The 19592-nt window shown below is 36.9% G+C and overlaps 1 protein-coding gene across 1 annotated transcript in view; it reads right to left on the bottom strand.

Moving 5' to 3' along the window:
• PCLO (piccolo presynaptic cytomatrix protein) overlaps positions 1-19315 on the bottom strand; it is a 273992-nt gene extending 254677 nt beyond the window's left edge. The window contains exons 1-2 of the mRNA XM_036328338.1: positions 18766-19315; positions 11227-12904 (exon numbers count right to left, since the gene is read on the bottom strand). Coding sequence (XP_036184231.1) covers positions 11227-12904; positions 18766-19022 — 1935 coding nt within the window. The 5' untranslated portion in view covers positions 19023-19315. The remainder of the gene's footprint in view (positions 1-11226; positions 12905-18765) is intronic.
• Positions 19316-19592: the final 277 nt, after the last annotated feature.

Genomic DNA, 19592 nt, shown 5'->3' with positions numbered 1-19592 from the left:
AAACTTTTATACCTCAAATAATTTTTACACACATTTAGTAGCTTGTAATATATATTTCTAATTCGGCAGTGTTTGTACAATTATTTGAGTAAGTTATTGAACTGTGCTATTATTTCATTTAAAAATAAAAAAATCAGTTATATTAGTGAAAATTTAAGGTCTCATAAACTTTGTGAACTCATTAAGTATACTGAAAGCTACATGTTTTTGTTTTTTTTTTCCAATTAGATGCTCACTGGAATTAAGACAATCACTTGTATGTTGACTTGGAAAGGAAAGAAACTTTTTAAAAAAATATATCTGCAGGGTGGTGAACACACAAACAGTGTACAGATGACATGTTATGGAATTGTATACTTGAAACCTGTATAATTTTGTTAACCAGTGTCACCCCAATAAAATTCAATAAAAAAAGCAAAAAAAAAAAAAAAGAAATTCCACCTGTGAACTATAGTTTCGGCTCCTGCCTGAGAGTTCTAGTCTGCCCTTCCTTGATGGCTTGCTCTATAGATTTTGGATTTGGCTACCTAGCAGGAAAATTTTTGTCTGCAGAATATTAACACATTGCGGGCGGATCACGAGCATTCTCGTGTTTTCACATTACACAGTGTTTTACATAAATGTTAAAGGCACGCCTCAAAATTAAATACCCACTGCATTTTGAAGTTATTTATTACATGTTCTTACAAGCTAATATCTTTTTAAAGTATGATACTTTGTAAAACATTTTTTGTACTCGTTCAATAGAAACTTATCTGGCCACTGGGTAAAGCTAGCAATAAAACTAATGGTGCACAATGTGCTAATTTGCAGCAAGAAAGGAATGGTTAAGTAAACTACAGTTCCTCCTGTGTATAGGATTATGCAGCTATTCAAAGTATGTTTACAAAGTGCTTAACAAAATAGAAATGTTTATGCTATAATTTGAAATAACAATGATCAAGCTATCTATATATATAAAAGCCAAGAGACCGAAACGCCAGACTGACTGGAACTAGCAGAACAACTGGTTGCTATGAAGTGCACTGCATCTGGCCAACTGGCCTGATGTGGGGAGGGGCGGCCCCTCCCCCTGGCCAGCTTGGCCAGAACAGGGGCGGGGCCTGCCAGCCAACCTCCCATGGCCCCTCCCCCCGCTGGCTTGGTCCCCAATCGACCCCCCACCCTGATTGAGGGTGGGGCTGATGGGCCAACCTCCTGCATCACCTCCCCCCTCACTGACCTGGCCCAATCAGCCCCATGAGAGGGGGTGCCAACCGGACCCCATCCATGCACGAATTCGTGCATTGGGCCTCTAGTATTTTTTATAAGTATGTATGGTTTATATCAAGTTCAAAAACAGACTGGCTGATGATGCTCAGTGGTGAGAGGGTCTGCCTGCACACCAGAGTTGTGAGTTTGGTTCCAGGTCAAGGGCATATACCTGGTTTCTAAGTTAGATTCCCCAGCCCTGTTTGGGGGAAAGAGGGCCTGTGGGAGGCAACCAATCAATGTGTCTCTTTCATATTGATGTTTTTTCTCTCTCTTTCTCTCCCTCTCTCTTCCACACTCTCTATAAAACAATGGAAAGAAAAAAAAAAAAAATATATATATATATATATATATATATATATATATATCTTCATGTGAAGATTTAAAATAAAACAGACAAAACTAATCTATGGTTAGAAATCAGATGGTGGTTACCCTTGGGCAGTGGGTAGTAATTGGAAGCAGTAAGGTGAAGGATTGCTCAAATGTTGATTATGTTCTATTTTTTAATTTTGGATGCTGCTAACACGGGTTCAGTTTGTGAAAATTCACTGAGTTGATTTGTGTGTGTGTGTGTGCATATACATATATATATGTATATGTTATATAAAGTATATGTTTTACTTTAATTAAAAAATTATGGACAGAAGAAAACATAACTGGTGGTTGTTACTACATGTTGGGGCCATAGATAATATTTTTGTTTCTTCCTTTTTCTTCTCTATTTTTCTAAAATAAACATATGTTACTTTTATAATGGAAGACAAAAATATATATGAAATGCTAAAAGCATATTAAAGCTTGTGTAAAATGACTTTTTGTAAGTGATTTCAGCCTGTTTAAACTTCCTATTACTAGAAGCCCCTTATAACTTATAGTTTAGTCATTTTTTAAAATACCTCCTTTATGTTTTTAATTTTTAGAGGAAAGGAGAGGGAGGGACAGAGAGAAAAACATCAATGTGAGAGTAAAATATGGATCTGCTACCTCCTGCACACCCCCTACTGGGGATCCAGCTATAATCTGAGCATGTGCCCTGACCAGGAATTCAACCAGCATATAATGAAACATGCCTTTCACTTTTTTAATTGTTTTACATCAGCAGGAGTGTACATATGTGAGCAGCAGATCTACTAGAACTACAACTCTGATCTTTGATGCCTTATAAATGCATGTGATATAGGCATTAATTTAAGAAAAGATTTATAAACTTTGCATAAATAATTCACATCTTTGTCTTTAATCTAATACCTCTGACATATTTATAAGCATGAGCCCATTTTTATTTAAGCTAATTAAGATATGGAATAGGAGAGACTGTTACATATGTGTGTTTTCCAAGGGATGTAGACAATAAGAAAGTTAACCCATCATTGTATTAAGTTTACAGATCCAAGAAATGATTTTGTTAAGTGTGGGTATCTGCTTTCACAGCAGAACACCTGTTCTTACTAAGCTATACAGATCATTACACCAGTTGCAGTAATATACAACAACAAGCTTAATAGATATAAATGCTGACTATGCAGAAAGACACCTAGTTATTTAAAACATCTAGTTATTTAAAAGCTGAATGTGAAAAAAAAAAAAGGCTTTGGTTCTAATGATTAAACCTACAAGTAAAACATGAGGAATATACAGTCATTTTATATAAGGAACATCCAAGTCATGAGGGAAATGCTGCAAATTGGACCTCATCAAAAATGAGAGTTAAGCAAATATAGTGCTGGTAAACATATTTAAGTAACACTGATTTTAAAAAGATTTAATCAAGTATTTCTATTCCTTTAAATTCATTTTTAAAACTAAATGAAGATAAATTAATTTTGCTATGGTCAGGATATTATTTTAAATACTATAAATGATAACATATGGATCACCAGAAAATAGCAAAAAAAAAAACACCTCAATATCCTTTATCATCTAAAAACCTTATGTTTAAATTAAGGGACTTTCTCTTTGTCGGATTCATATAAAAACGGTGATAGTTAAAGTACACAGGGCTGTGATAAGATTACATTAAAAAACTGACCAAACTTGCATCACAGGCATAAGGCATTTCAAGTCATCACTGTTCTTTAGAACCAAAATTTCTAGGCATTTCACCAAGGCTGAAGATATAAAAATCAAGAATCTAAATCCTTTATCCATCCCTTAACATTCTATAATCATTTAATCAATCATCTGATGAATGAGAATGTTTTAAATTACCAAAGTGTTAATTTTAACAAACATTTAGAAGGTTAAAAAAAATAGCACAAAAAGTTATGAGATTAATAGTAAAAGCCTTACTCTCCAGAATCAATCAGTGTTAACTTTTGCCTTGAGATTTTTTTACGGTTGCCATTATAACATCAAATAATAAGCTTTGATTCAAATTTAAAATATTGTGGATTTTCACCTTACTATAAAAGCCACATTTTTTAATAGACAACCTTATATTATCACCTATTTTAGGATTGCCATAAGCAATATTCAGTAGGCCCTCAACTAACAGTTGTTTCATTCAGTATCTTTTTGTTATAATGTTGATGAGATGCCAAAGAAACTTAACACTTGTTTATAGCAATTAACTTATAGTAAAATTGGTTTCATTATAGGTTATTTTACCACAGTTCCAAGAACTTAACACTGGTGTTAAATAAGGACTTATTGTATTATATGTTTTAATACACAATAAAATAATACATAATTTCTTGAGTTTGGTTTGTGTACCACCTAATATCATCTCACATTCCACCACTGTTATGTAATCACATTTTGGAAAACACTGATTTAATACCATTCGAGTTTTCTTCATTCTGAGGTATAGTCAGCTATTCCATCCCATTCTTTTTTGTATTATTATCCACTTTAATAGAGAAACTCCTACAGTGATTGTGATATCACTGTATCACAAACACACACACACACACACACACACACACCTCTACACACATACATACACATTTATACATGTATATATTCTGTAGAGATAGACCGTTATTTAAATAGGCAGATAGAATGATGATGACTATTATGTGTTCTTTCACATGAGAAAAATTCTTAACCTGCCCTCATAGTCTCTTAATATTGTGCCTAGATACAGGATTCATTTTATCACCAACTCTAGAAATGTAAAGAAAGTGCCTCCTATCCGCTGTTTTGTGTTTGGATAATTAGTATGATAGCTACCTGATTTCTCATCTTTTTGTAGACAATACTGCTTTCCTCTATGAAGTCTTCAAGTTTTCTCCTTATCTTGGGAATCTGATATTTCACCAAGACCTATCTATCAGTAATTTTATCAATCTTTCTTGGCCATCAGTGGAGCTGTACAATCTGAAAGCTTCAATCTTTCTTTAGCTCAGAAAAATGTTCTAGAGCTTGCCTCTGTGGTCTTGATTCTGGAACTCCTATTAGAGATCTAGATATAATCTCCATGATTTTTAATGTCTCTTAACACTCCAAAGCTCTCAGAGTCCTAAGGGAGCTCCAGAGTTATAGATAACAACCTCCCAAAAATGCCTACAACTCCATGGGCAGCAGTCCAGAAAGAGCTCTCCATACTAGGGATAAGTCCCATCCCAGCCTCCACATCAATAAAGGAAGGAGTAAGGGGGGAGTAAGTAAAGCAAAGGAAATACAGTCAATAATAGGGTGATAAATATACGTGGTACCAATAGGGGTGCTGGAATTATCAAGGGGAACACTAGTTAAGTACATGATTGTCTAACCACTAAGCTGTACACTGGAAACCAATATATATAATAAAATAAATAAATAAATAAAAATAGAAATAAAAAATAAAAATAAAGGAAGGAGTGAAGATGGGAATCTCAGAATTCTACATATTCCTGAGTACATTCTTACCCTTTCCTTCCTTACCAACCACTAACTCCCCCTCAAATCTCCAGCTTCAGTTAAGATTACACACACAAATGAGACAGACCTTTAGTTACCACTAAAAATCCCAGAATTCCAAATCGTCCATCCCAGATTCTAATCTACCAATGGAAGGGAGGGTATCCTACCACCCCATCCCACCCCTCCCTTGGTCTGTGCCCTTCTCCTAATTCATTTTTCTCCATAACACCTATTATCATCTATCACACTATATGTTTTATTGTTACTCTTATTAAAAAATAAATTCCATGAGGCAAGATTTTTCTACCTATTTTTTTTCACTACTATATCCCCAGAGTCTAGAGGAGTCTCTGAAACATAGTGGATGCTTAGTAAGTAGTTGAATAATGTTTTATTGTCTTTTAGCTCTATTATCTGGGGAAAATCTGGGTCTTTTTTTTTTTCCAGACCATCAACTGGGCCTGGACCCATTTTTATCCTCTATCAGCCCACTGAAATTTGAATCTGGCAGTTATTGATGAGCTATCCTCTTAAATATTTCTCAGGATTAATAAATTTTTATAAGTTCTTTATGTTTCTTAAATGACCTATTTTCTATGAGGTCAGATTTTTTTTTTCTTTTGTTTCACTAGTTCATCTATGTCCTTCATGTGATATTATTGCTAAAATGTCGTTAGTCTCTTCAAACCATTCATTTATAGTGAATGTCTCCATTATTTAGCAGAGGTAATCAAAAGCATATTTTCTGTATTTATGGACAGGTCTGCTTTCTCATTAGCCCTCTCCTTTGAATGAGAGGAAATAGAAAGGTGGAGGGTTGGAGCCCAAGTAAGGACTGCTTTACTCCGATGCTAAAAGATGTAGTACATTCGACTTTTGGTTGAGTAGTGTCTTGTTTTTTCCTTTGTATCACTCTGTTGTGGGAAAAGAGCATTACTTCTTCTGAGCTTCTTTTGAAGGCCCTATTTTTCTCATGAGGGTCCTTCTTTAAGCAGCTCATCCCTTCACTTGGATAATTCTCTGGCATTAGCCTGAAGGGAAAAAATAAGGCTTCTCCCTACTCCATGTCTTCCCACTGGAGATTAGGAAAGAGTCCGCTTGTCATATATTTTTCCTACTGCAGTCTTTAACTTATTGTGTGATCACTACCCACAACCCACTACTGTTTTCTATATATGTTGATATCAAGCTTAGAATTTCACTGAGCTTTCTCTTAGAAACCCACTTGTACAGTGGCTTCCTTGGCTCTTTTTTTGTTCCCTCCTTCCTATCTTCTTTCTATCTTTTAAGAATCTTCAACATGCCAACTTATGCTATTGGTGATCTTTCCTATTTTCAGGAACTACTATACTTTCAATCTTTTGACCTTACCACTAAAATAGCAAGCAACTTAACAGAGACTCTCCACTTTTCTAAAAATTCTTTAAGCTACTCCACCATTAAAAATGTCTTATTGGTTTTCTTTCTCCATAGGTTTCAGCCTCCTGACATTTCCCATAACTCTAGTCTTTTCTCACCAGCAATTCCTAACAGATCTGCCCACTCTCCCCCCAGTTTCTCTTAATATAAATGGAAGAAGTAGTAGGCCTATCCACCTAAGAGGTGGCAACTTAAATCATTTGACCAATCTGAAGAATTCCAGTCATTTTTTGTTTGTTTGTTTTTTAATAATGGAGATAGTCTATATGCAAGTTTAGGTGTGTATGCTTTTTGGGTTTTTCTGGCTGTTAAGATATGGTCATATTTTGTTTAATATAATATCTAGATTCAGCCAAAAGACTTATTACCATATGGGAAATAATAATCAAAATATTATGACAAAAAGAAAAACTTCCATCACTAAAAGTTGGTTATTATCAACATTCGGAAAAATGACAAATCATTTCATATATTACAAAATTTCATAAGAGCCGGGATAATTATCATAAATTAGGGACAAGTCTTTAAATCTGTCCCTAAATCTATTGTGCCCCAGGCTACACATCAAAAGAGACAAATAGATCAAACATAACAAAAACAACAACAAAATGCTTTTGTTACTAATTAGAAAGCAAATACTGTTTTTGTATCAGAAAGAAAGCCCAAAGAGAGAGCCTTCATGGTTGAGATCTATTCCATTAATGGACTGGCAAGAAGAGATAGAGCTATACACTCCTCTTGGCATCAAAATCTAGGCTTGGAACCAGTCTATTCTTAAGGTTTATTTGGAAAAGCATGCAAGCATGCATCTTGACAGTACCAGAGAGGATAGTCAATTTAAACAGTATCCTCCTCACACAGAAATTTGGGTGACCTGAAGTGAGAGAGAGAGAGAGAAAGAGAGAGAGAGAGAGAGAGAGAAGAGAAAAGAGAGAGAGAGAGAGATGGGGGAAACTGGCCAATTTAGTTAAGGAAGTACAAGTTCCCTTCCCTAAAGCTCTTCTCTGAGTGTTGGTATCTTTCCAGTGCTTCCCCCGGAGACCTGGTAGTTATTTAAGAGCCAGGATCTTCATAAGCAAATGTAGTCATAATTCTGATATGTTAGTAACAAGAAGTATCAGAGAAATTCTCCTAGTCTTTTCAAGGAGTGATACAAGAGACCAATATTCTATTTTACCCGTCATCTACAAATCAATAATATTGCGTTACTGCATATAAACATCTAACTTGAAAACCAAAAAGTCATATACATAAAATGCTACAGAAGGTTCATCAGCCTCTTTTCCTGTTTTGCATGGAAAAACTGTTCACTCAACTTGAATATTTCAGGATGATTAGACCTAGAGTGTAAGGTCCTCCTTGAAAGATGCAGAGAAGTTAACTCTCTCATCATATATTTAACAGTTTAGAAATGGAGATATTTCCTAAAATTTCTTTTCTCTCTTATCTCTCTTAAATTGTCTTATCTCTCTTAAAACAGAGGCTCTCAGTCTCTATCCAGAGCTTGAACTTCCCAACTCTGACCTCCTAATAATTCAGGAGTTTGAGGAACTGGCCATTTGGTGAACAGGATTAGGGAAGATGCATTCCTAGAGTTCAGAATTAGAACTTGGATTGCATTTTTCCTTAGAGGGGGGAAAAAAATTAAAGTTAAAATGTTACTATTAACATCATAGATCAAATGTCTTTTGATTGCAACCTCAGAAGCCAATAATTTATGATGCAGTATCTATGTAGAGAACAAATTGAGAGTAGCTTCAAAAGTCAAATCTATTTAAGGTAGAATACCCATGTCACATTATGTTACAACTTGAAAAGCACTTCATATATTACAAAACACTTTCTCATACAAAGGTTCAGTTAATCCTCCTAACAACCCAATGTGTTTGACAGAGAACATGTTATTATTTTTCAAATGATGTCATTGTCACACAAAGTGTAAAAGACTCGCGCAAGCTCATCTCATCAATATGGAGATGTTTCCTTTATTACAAGTGAGGCCCTCTACCAGCCTCCACATTCACAATTCCTTTCATGTGTGTCCAAATTCTTATTAATCTTCACAGTCCCAGCTCAAATATTTGTTTTCACTAAAACAGTCGTGATACCCCCTGCTGACAGTGACGGCTTCTTCCTTTGACCTCACAGCACTTTATCTCTCTTCCCACCATGACTTGGAATCAGAAGATTTAGCTTGGATTCTGCTTAGCAATTTACTATCAGGATGATCCTGAAAGTAAACTAACCATAGTAACCAGTAGGACATCAGTTTTCTCATTAGTATAATAGAGAAAACAGAATATATGCCCATAGAATTATTTGGAAATTTAATTTTGATAAAACAAATAGGAAAAAACTATGTGAACTATAAAGCCCTATACAAAGTTACTTTTCACACACACACACAAATTTATTTATATATATCTTATATACAACTTTAATTTCCCCTATTTTCTGGTTGAAGGATGACTCTATATCTAATGAATACTTGATTTTATCATGTCACTTATTTGTGTGCCTCAAAACTATGTATTTGATACAAATTTCTAAAATGAATGAAGGATTGAAGGTATGACTACATTAGTCAAGTTAAGTTTCATAAAGCAGAATGCCCATCACTACCTGCTAAAAGTGGAAGACCAAAATCTGACTTCAACTTCTCTCCAATCTCATTGTCTGTTTCTTCTTTGCCACCACTTCAGCCAACCTAGATTTATCCCTGATTCTGTAAATATTGCCTGCAATAGTTTGGCTCTAGGTCTTGGACGAAATCATTACAGTCTTTCCTGTTCTTCATCTATAGAAACAGTATCCAGCCTTATAAACCTAGCTCAAATGCCACTTTCTCCACTGAGCTTGCCTTAATCTCGCCCATTGAAAATGACACTTCCTACCCTTAAGACAGTCATCATCATTTGACCACCTAGTATATTTCATTGTGCATTTATTATCTAACCTAGTACATTTTGATCATGTTAAGATCAGCATTATGTTTTAGTTATTTTTATATCCCACAAAACATATAGTAAGATGTCTTCTATATGGTATGTAGTCAAATAATATACAGGATGGGACAAAAGTGGATTTACGGTTTTCATATGGAAGACAATACAATAATTAATAAATAATAATACAAGAATAAACTCTGTGTTTTGCATACTCACAACTGTAAACCTACTTGTGCCCCACCATGTATGTGGCTTGAGTGTTCAACTGCATATTTCTGCCTTATAAGTTGCCATAAAAACATAGAAAATATTTTACAAAGTAATAATCTATTGTTTGAAGTCATTATTACTGGACAGTCCTATCAAGATCATATATTATAGGTAGAAATATACCTTTATCAACATTTAAAAATATATTAATACATAAACAAACTACTTATAATCTGATTTCCTCCATAACTTGAAAGCAGCATGTTCTTATTAATTGAAACTTTATCATTAAAGAATGACTTATTTAAAAAGTTAAGGTACTCAACATGACTTTTGATTAAAATATACTTTACAAAATAACAAGAAGTTGTCACATTTTAAATGCACATCATTTTCATCTTTCATCACCATAAGTATCCAAACTAACATAATAGCTATCAATCCTCATTCCTGTTATTATCATAAAATAGATTTCCTTTATAAAAAAGGTACACAAGTCTCCCCTCTCAAGGGTATTTAAATCACATAATTCTTCATTGCCTGCTGTCGTTTTTGTTTTTTTCCTGGGCTGTTCCAGACATAATGCACACAGCCCACCAACAGCTGTCCTCCCGACAGAGTAAACCGTTTCAGTGCCTATCCGGGCTACCAGATTTCTTTTAAAAATATATTCTTTTGGATGCTAAGCATCTTTATTCTCACTTTATTTTATGTTATTATCTTATCTTCACTGTATTACTTCTTAACTCAAGAGAATTTCCGAGTTTTTCAGCTATTTGGTGCTTTTTATCCCTCTCCCACCAATATTGCCAAATTTTTACCTTGACTTGATGAAAATTACTTTTCTATCCTCATTCAGAATAAACAACTTTGAATTCATTTGTGGCACTACCAGCTCCATTATAATTTGATATGTCAACAAGGTTTGCCCAAATACTTGGAATATAAACTATAGTCCTTCTGAGAGGTCACCCATCAATGTTGACCCTTCTCTAATGACTTCTTCATTTTATGAACTGACTATGCTAGTATTAATGACTCTCAACTAATGAGGGAAGAATGCCTCATAGGAGATATCAAAATCTCTGTCAAGGAAAAGGAATGTGTGGTTTGACTAATGTATTGAACTTTACATTAAAATTCTATTAGAATTGGAAAACTTGTTCTCCCAGCACAAATATAATCCCAGGTAAGAGTATCATAATTTTGGTAGGTAGGAGCATGAATTTAAAATTAAAGTAATATCACTACATACTAAATAATAAATATTGTGGTTCTTACAGAGTGCAGCATCTTTCAATCAATTCATATTTGCTTTATATGCCAAATGTATCAGAAATTGCAGCAATATTTTAGGATTATTGAAGAAAAGGTTTTTAAAAACTCTAACTTACAATTGGCAGAAAAGAGAAAGAGGAGACAAGAAGGAGGGAAAGAAGGGAAGAACCAGAGGAAAACAATGCCATCCTATCATATTAGCGATAAGTGAAACATCCTTTGTGGAAGACGGTAATAGTTTAAGAGCATGGACACAGTGAATAAATGCACTCACCTCAGTTATATCAGGATTGGGATTAAAACCACAGAGGCTACACACAGTGGTTTTACATCCAGTGCATGTGTTAAAATTGGCCTTTTCTGGAACATGCAACAGAAGTTCAGTAGTATTGCAAAGAGGACAGATGGTTTTAGGGAGGCCTTGTACTGGGATCTGGGCTGCAGATGGAGAAGTCGGTGGCTGCAGAGGTTTCCCAGCTCCTGTTTGGCTTACTGGTTTTGTAGATTGCTGAGCTGAGAGCTTTGCTGAGCCAGGCTGTTGAGCTGAGGGTTTTGCTGGGCCAGGCTGCTGAGGTGTGGGTTTTGCTAGACCAGGCTGTTGAGCTGAGGGTTTTGCTGGGCCAGGCTGTTGAGCTGAGGGTTTTGCTGGACCAGGCTGTTGAGCTGAGGGTTTTGCTGGGCCAGGCTGTTGAGCTGAGGGTTTTGCTGGGCCAGGCTGTTGAACTGAGGGTTTTGCTGGGCCAGGCTGTTGAGCTGAGGGTTTTGCTGGGCCAGGCTGTTGAGCTGAAGGTTTTGCTGGACCAGGCTGTTGAGCTGAAGGTTTTGCTGGACCAGGCTGTTGAGCTGAGGGTTTTGCTGGGCCAGGCTGCTGAGCAGGAGTCTTTCCTGGCTCAGGCTGCTGAGCCAGAGACTTCACCGGTCCAACCTGCTGCGCAGGTGTCTTTGTAGGCCCAGGTGGCTGAGCTGGAGGCTGTGGCCCAGGTTGGTGAGCTAGGGATTTTGGTGGCCCTGTCTGCTGGGCAGGCGGCTTTGCTGGTCCTGGAGGCTGAGCTGGAGACTTTGGCCCAGGCTGCTGAGCTGCAGGCTTTGTTGTCCCTGGTAGCTGGGCTGGGGGTTTTTCTATCACCTGCTGAGCTGAGGGCTTTGCTGTCCCTGGCTGTTGGGCTAGGGTCTTCCCTGGCCCTGGTTGCTGAGCTGAGGGTTTTGCAGGTCCAGGCTGTGGCATGGAAAATTTTTCAGGTCCAGGCTGCTGGGCTGGAGGTTTTCCAGGACTTGCTTGCTGAGTCGGTGGTTTGGATGGGCTTTGCAGCAAGGGTTTGAGGGATTCTCCCTTTACTGTGTCTGACTGTTTAGTCTGAGGCCTAGTTGCATCTCTTTGGAGTGGCAATTTTGTCTCATCTGTCTGAGGAGCCTGGGTAGGTCCCTGAATTGGCTTTCCGGTCCCTGGAGGTTGTGATTTCATTTTTTCTGGTTGCTGAGAAGACACTGATTTGGGAGAGCCATCCTGCTGATGCGGGGCCCTCACAGGTCCTTGCTGCTTAGGAACTGACTTGGGTGACTGTTGTTGTGATGGAGGTTTTGTGATTCCCTCAGGTTTTCCTTGTTCCTTCTGAGATATTTTTTGTTTCTTGGCAGTTTCTTCCTGGGATGCATCAGAGTCTGATATCAAATCAAAAGGATTGAATTTATTTACAACAGAGGAGACAGCACTTAACGGGTTAACCTCTGAGAGGAAGCTAGGCATCATACCAGACTTGTGCTCTTCCTTAAAATCAGTTCTGGACTTTGATTCTTTCAAACTAATAGTGGAAGGACTCCTTCCAGGCAATTTCTGTTCTGACCTCAAAGTGTCTGTAGTTCTACTTTTACTGAGACCAGGCTGAGCTGGACGTCCAGGATCCGGCGGTTTTCCTGGCGGCTTTGGAGGGTGACTACTATCGAATTCTTGTTTCCTACAAGAGTGAAACAAACAAAAAAAAATGAAATTAAAATTATTACAACTGAAAGCAAAAAGGTGTAACTTCCTTAAATCCTCAAAATTATAAGAGTATAAATATAACTAGAACCCATTTTTATAACATCCTGTAAGTGATCTAAAACATCTAATGCCTTTATTACTTTCTTTATAAAGAAAGATTTTCAACAGGAAGGCAAAGAAAATGGGGAAGAAGACAATACTTGCTACTATGATTTATGAAAAATTAAGATATCTAGTCAGAAAGTATTCATAATAAAAATAATTTACATCTGCACTTAATAGAATCTGGCCATACTTCAAACCTAATTAAATATATTAACTCAGTAAATCATGCAACATTATATTCCAGTACATTCACGTTCATAGGATGTGTCCTTTTCCATCAAAAGTTATGGCCAAAGTATGTTAGCCTCCAAAATACTAGCAGCACTAATAAGTAAAAATATTCATTTTAAAATGTGGGAGCTCGCTGCAACTGTTTTTTGTTGTTGTTTGCCCACAATGTGACATCAGGGGAGTTTCCAGTACAGAAGGTTACACATAATAGGGACTCTGATAAAGTTGATCATCTAGTCAATTTTACCCTATTCTGTCTAAAAAGGTAATATCCCTCAAATATTAAAGTTTATAGAATGAAAAATTCTACTTAATTAGCAATTTTTAGGCAATAGTTCCATCTGTCTTATGGAAGAATGTTATATCATTTAATTATTTTTTCTAATAGTTAATTTTCATTCTGAGATCTGTTTGCAAGGGAACAATAGATGTTTAAAGCATCGTGAGATATAGCCTGCTATGCCAAACGCAACAAGCTAGCTGTGACCTCTTTCCTTAGCTGCTACTTTCCTTAGATGAAGAAAATATATGATATTCTTGCGTAATGTTTTCTACAACATATACTATTGCTATTCTTAGATTATTAATAATGTTTATTGGCATTGAGTTTAAACCGTAAGAAGTAATTAATTTGAAGGATATCTTTTAAATCATAGACAAATATACAAGATGGATAATTTAAAATAGTTTTGGAAACAGGATCAAATTTAAATCACTATATTAAAGAATTAAAATAATTGTTTCTTATATATACCTTTAGCCAAAAATCAAGTACATTAATTTTTTGAGGAAGCCATCCTTTATTTATAAACTTGAAACTAAAAACATGCTGCATTAGAATCACAGAAAAATATCAAATTTCAAGTATTCTGTTTAATATATGTAGCTTTTCCATTTTGGAAAAGTTTTACTTCTTTTTAATTAATAGAAAAAAATGGAGGAAAAAACAGTGATTCAGTCACACTTAAAATGTGAGATGATCACAGTAAAGTTCTACAGGTTTTTATTTGTTTTATCAAAATATACCTACTCATGGACAGAATAAATTTTAAATTTCAGATCATTTGTAAGTTAATAATGTAAAGCATGGTAGAAAGAAACACTGAAATATTACTTCTAATTAGAAAAGGGTCAGAAAGAAAATAACCTATAAATGGCAATGTATACACAAAGTGATTTTTTAATAGAAGATAAGTACATAAAATTCGTAGTTCTGGCAATTTCCTCCAGGAAAAAATGTTACAAAACTTCAGGTATTGGCATGTCTCTGAAGCCTTTACTTAAACAAGGAAGTAAAATTAATACCCATATTAACTCCAACAATTTTAAGATATGTTTTAAAATGTATAGCCACATATTTTCATTTGGGGAAAATGATCTTGAATGTTTCTTTATAGGCCTTCCTATGTGTTCTCTTCCATATGAAAGAAAAAGCCATAGTAAACCTGTAATATATTATTTTCAGAGTTCCATTGTTTAGATCTTTATATTGTTCTAGAAATGTTTCACATTCAATTAATAAAATAGACCATTCCCTTGAAGGGCATATGCTTCAGGATTCTGTTATACAAGTGACTATCTTATAAGTAATTATTTAGACATTTTATTGAATTGGTTCCCTTGTTCAGAGTCCTAGAAATGTATATTTAAACCGAGTACCTAAAAATCTATTCTTAATTTAACTAAATTGTCCTCTATTGGAAATACTACTTACACTTAACAACTGTTTTATGATATTATTTCACATAATACAACTGAACAAATGAAAAATAAAGTTCATGAATACCAAATATGTATAACAATAAACAATTCAAAGAAAGCAGCTTGGATCAGAAATTATAATTTCATGTACCTCCTACAAATATAAGTTGTATTATATTGTAGGCTCCCCTTGTGAAAAAAATACCTATTAAGATTGCCTTACAGCTATAAAGACTGCCTTACAATTTACACTTAATCTTAGTTGCTACAATTATGTAAATAAACACAAAACATGGAAACCTTGGAGAAATAGAAAGACAGTCATTGAAGAGGGCATAGAGGGGATAGATGGAAAAATAAAATATAAAAAGAGAAAATGTAGGCTTAATACCAAACAAAAATATAAAGTTGTCTTAGCAAATTGTGGTCTTTTGGTGAATTTTTGTTTAGTATTAACAGTTGTTCTGTTAAAAAGAAAAATGACTACAATGCAATCTGTGTCTTGTTCACTTGACTATGAACTCCTGGACAACGTGTTTCACTCATCCTTGCACCACTAGAACCAAATCTGGCAACTAGGAAATGAGCATTAATGATTGACGAGTGAATAGCAATGAGTGAGCGAATGATGAACATGGCAAGTTTTGTATTATTATAAATTAATGTTTCTTGAGTTCTTTCCACTTCAAATTCTTGTACAGGCCTTCTGAGATATAACTGGAAACATGCCATATTCTTTTTAGATCCTGGATTTGGCCTGCTGCTCTAGGAAGACAAACAGGTGAGGAAGTGTCTAGACAGGAGGGGAGGCCCAGAGGAATTCTAAAGAAAATAATTGAGAAACACAGAATTCTTATAAAATATTCTACTAATCAGAAGTGGATTTTAGTAAGCCCTTTTCATCTGTAGCTGTATAAAGAATAGTAGAAGAAGTAATAAAATGGCATTTCCCGGGTCTACGACGAATCAAAAATCTAGGAGCATTACTTTTGCAACCTGTAACTTCTAGCTTATAATTCCTCATGCTTTATACAATATCACTATTTTGCTATTGTCATCCCCAGGGTAGAATTTTCTTTTATAGGCTAGCAGGAGAAAAATGGTTCATCTACAAATGAGGTACACATGTATTTAAGAGTAGAATGTAAAATCAGTTGGAATGCTGAAATATTTTGTTAAATGTAACACAATAGGCAATGACACTTAACTTCATATGCTGAGTCATATAAAATTTTATATTAGAAATACAAGCAACTACAGGAATTCATTTTTATACTGTAGAGGATACTAGGGGTTAAAGAGGCTAAGAAATTAATCCAACGTTATAAAATTAGTCACAGAAATATGGTGTCCTGATTCCTGGGGGATTTCCACTATATTGCACTGACTGTCCCATATGTAAAATATAGACATGTCAAACTAATTCATAATAATGAATAACTCAATATACAACCTGTCTGTAGCCATCACTGTCAGTGCCATTCACTGTTGATATTAATATTACTACTTTTTATTTATTTATAAGGTTTCTTCATATTAAAATTCAAACAAAACGTCCTTCTGAATTTTTAATCCTCACAATGAATGACTTCACAAGACAGGTAAGACAAGTATCACCTGCCTTATTTAGAAGCAAGGAAACTGAGGCACATATGGCTGAGAAGTATTTTTAATTTATCATGAGTCAGTTAAAATTAACAAAATATGAACCTAGGTCCCTGGGCTCTCAACCCATATTTCTTAAAAAGATTTTAAAAAATCGGACCCAACCGTGTCTAATTCACAACACTTAATCTCCTAAAACTTCAAGTAATTTGCATATACTTTCTCATATATACTTAAATTAATGTGTTTCTAAATATTTAAATGATAAGCCAAGTATTTCTTTGGTTATCACCTATGGGGATAATAATTTTCTAAAAATTATGTGCCTCTTATAGAAAATTTTCAATAAAATGTAAGCTGCAAAAATTAAAAATTACATTGTTTATGTAATTAGATGAAGCTTTAATCAAGAAGTCATAAATTACCTACTAATAAAAATTCTACCATAAAATTATCAATAGAGAGTTTAAAAGTATGCTATCTGATATAAATAGTGCATAAAACAAAGGCTGAAATATTTTTCACACGTCCTCTGAAAGAAGAAAAGTTAGGAATTTAGAAATCAAAACTCATACTTTTCTTGGTATGTGCAAGGAGCATGCTAAACCTGTTGCTTGTGCCTCTTAGGAAAAACTGTAGAGCAGGCATACATTTCTAAAAGGTTAATAAAAATATTGTGCCTCATTATGGGAATCTAGTATATGAGCATTCAAAATATTTTCCAAGTCAAATTTTCATCCGTTAGAGAAAAACAGTACATAGCTGTACTACTTAGAATAACGAATAAGAAAGGCTTTTTACCAAAGAAATAGCCCAATATATTAGTAGTTTAAAAACACAGAAAAACATAGTCAATATAAGGAGCTAACTTAACTAGCAGTGGTGGTTTCATTTCAAGAAAATAGGGTTTTTACCTGATAGATTTTAGACCTTTAGGATTTTATATGAAAAATATTGTCATAAAACATTTTAGGTATCCATAATTCATTTTACAGTTCTCCTATATTAAATTTAACATTGTAATTATTTGACAATCATTTGCATATACTTATATGAGAGTGCTGAAGTTAAAATATTTTTATTTTATGAAGTACAGTATAATAATCTACACCTATATATTCAGATCTGTAATATTTCTAATACTTCAAATGAAAAAATTGTAGTTTTCCTTTCAGTTATCATAAAACGGGAATGGTTTCAGGACCACCAATAGAAAACTATTCTCTATGGGAAGGGGGAAAGTTAAAGGATTTGTTTACAATAATAAAGGCAGAGCAAGGCACAATGATTATACCCTCTTAGTACACTAATTAGAAAACAACTAATTTATTAGGATGAAGGAAAATGGGGAGCTAGCGCAAGAAATGAATACGTTAACATGACAGACTAGCACCTGATTGCCTGGGCAAGTTGTCATTGATTTGCTTTGTCTTTAAAAGTATGGACTGGAAACTAATTTTAAGATACCACAAATTTACATGTTCTTCCATAAACTGTAAGGCACTTTTTGTATATAAAAGAGCAGTGGCTTAAAAAATAGCATATGCCAATTCAGAAATACATGCACAGCACCTGCTCTGCTGTGACCAACCCATCTGTTTAATGCCACAACATATTTTCGGGCCCCGCATGGAATATAAAGGATGCATTCATTTTAGACCTTCTACCCAAACTGCTCCCGTTCTCCTCTGGGGGGTGGGATGGGAAGGAAAGACAAAACACAACACCTCCCGGGAATTAATGGTATTGTTACAGAAACATTTAGACATTTATAAAAAAAAAAAAAAAAAAAAAAGCCCCCAGAATGAGGAGGTCTAAGCAGAGACAGGTAGATGCCCCTATCTACCTATGTCCCAGCACATCCGTTCTGCATTAATGGAAGACTTTCCGATTAGTAAAAACACGGGAGGGCGTCTCTCCTCGCCATCCTGGAGGGAAAAGGTTCCAAAAGGCCAACAATCACAACCCCAAATCACAGCTCCAAGAACGCAACCCTTGACCATCCCACCAGAAAGTCTACAAATGCACCATTTTTACTCTGCCCATCAGAAAGGAGGCTTACGCTTCCTTGAACGCCACCCCATTCGGGAGCGTAAAAGGGACGGAGACGACATATATGTACCGCCGTGCCGACACGTATGTGCAGGGAAGCTGTACATATATGCCCGGACATACAGAGCATGCTGTGCGTGCCTGTGCATGGGAGGCGGCTCCGCAGCGGCCGCGGGGACGCTCCCCCTGGGCAGCCCCTGCGCCCTTGACATGACAGCAGCGATCTGTCTCCTCTCCTCCTCGCTCAGCTGGCTCAGGTCCGCCTCCATGCCGGCCGGGATCACGGTGTGCAAGGGGCTCCCCGCCCCGCCAGCCCCTCCTCCGGCCGCCGCCGCCGCTGCCGCCGCCGCCAGCCCTTCGGGGAGCCCTTCCCCTTCCAAGCTCGCCTCATTGCCCATGGCTCGGGGGCACTCGGAGCCGCCGCGCTCCCTCCTGGCGCCGTCCCCTCGGGAAGCCGGCGGCCCGAGGAGCCACCGGAGCCGGGGTCCGCAGCGGGGTGTGCGGGCAGCAGCGGAGTCCTGGGCTCGGGACCCGGCGCCGCTCCCTAGAACGACAGGCGGGGATTAGTCCCGCTCGCAGGGGACGCCCGCGGCCGGTGCCTCCTCCATGTTGGACAACGCCAGGCCACCTCGGCAGGAGACACCTCCCCGCCGCCGCCGCCTCGCCGCCCGGAGCCGGGGAGAAGCAGCTGCGAGCCGCGCCGGCCCCGCGCCGTCGGCCCCGCCCCCGCGCCCCGCCCCCTCGCAGTGCGCATGCGCGCCGCGGAACAGGTGATGTCCGGGCCCACGCCCATCCCGCCGGCGTCGCTCAGCATCTTTCCTCGCCCTCAGCACCGATTTAAAGGAGCCGAGCGCGAGCGCCGGTGAAAGCCGGGAGGAAACGGCCGTGGTTTCTCTCAGGCACATGGTGGGATGCCCCAGCCTGACTCTCGGCCGTCTGCACTCCGGGGGCGCAAGGGGACGGGAGCG

This window comes from Myotis myotis, unplaced genomic scaffold, assembly GCF_014108235.1.
Source record: "Myotis myotis isolate mMyoMyo1 unplaced genomic scaffold, mMyoMyo1.p scaffold_m19_p_11, whole genome shotgun sequence".
Lineage (NCBI taxonomy): Eukaryota > Metazoa > Chordata > Mammalia > Chiroptera > Vespertilionidae > Myotis > Myotis myotis.
Note: the sequence above shows the minus strand (reverse complement) of the source record. Positions and strands in the feature narration are given on the sequence as shown.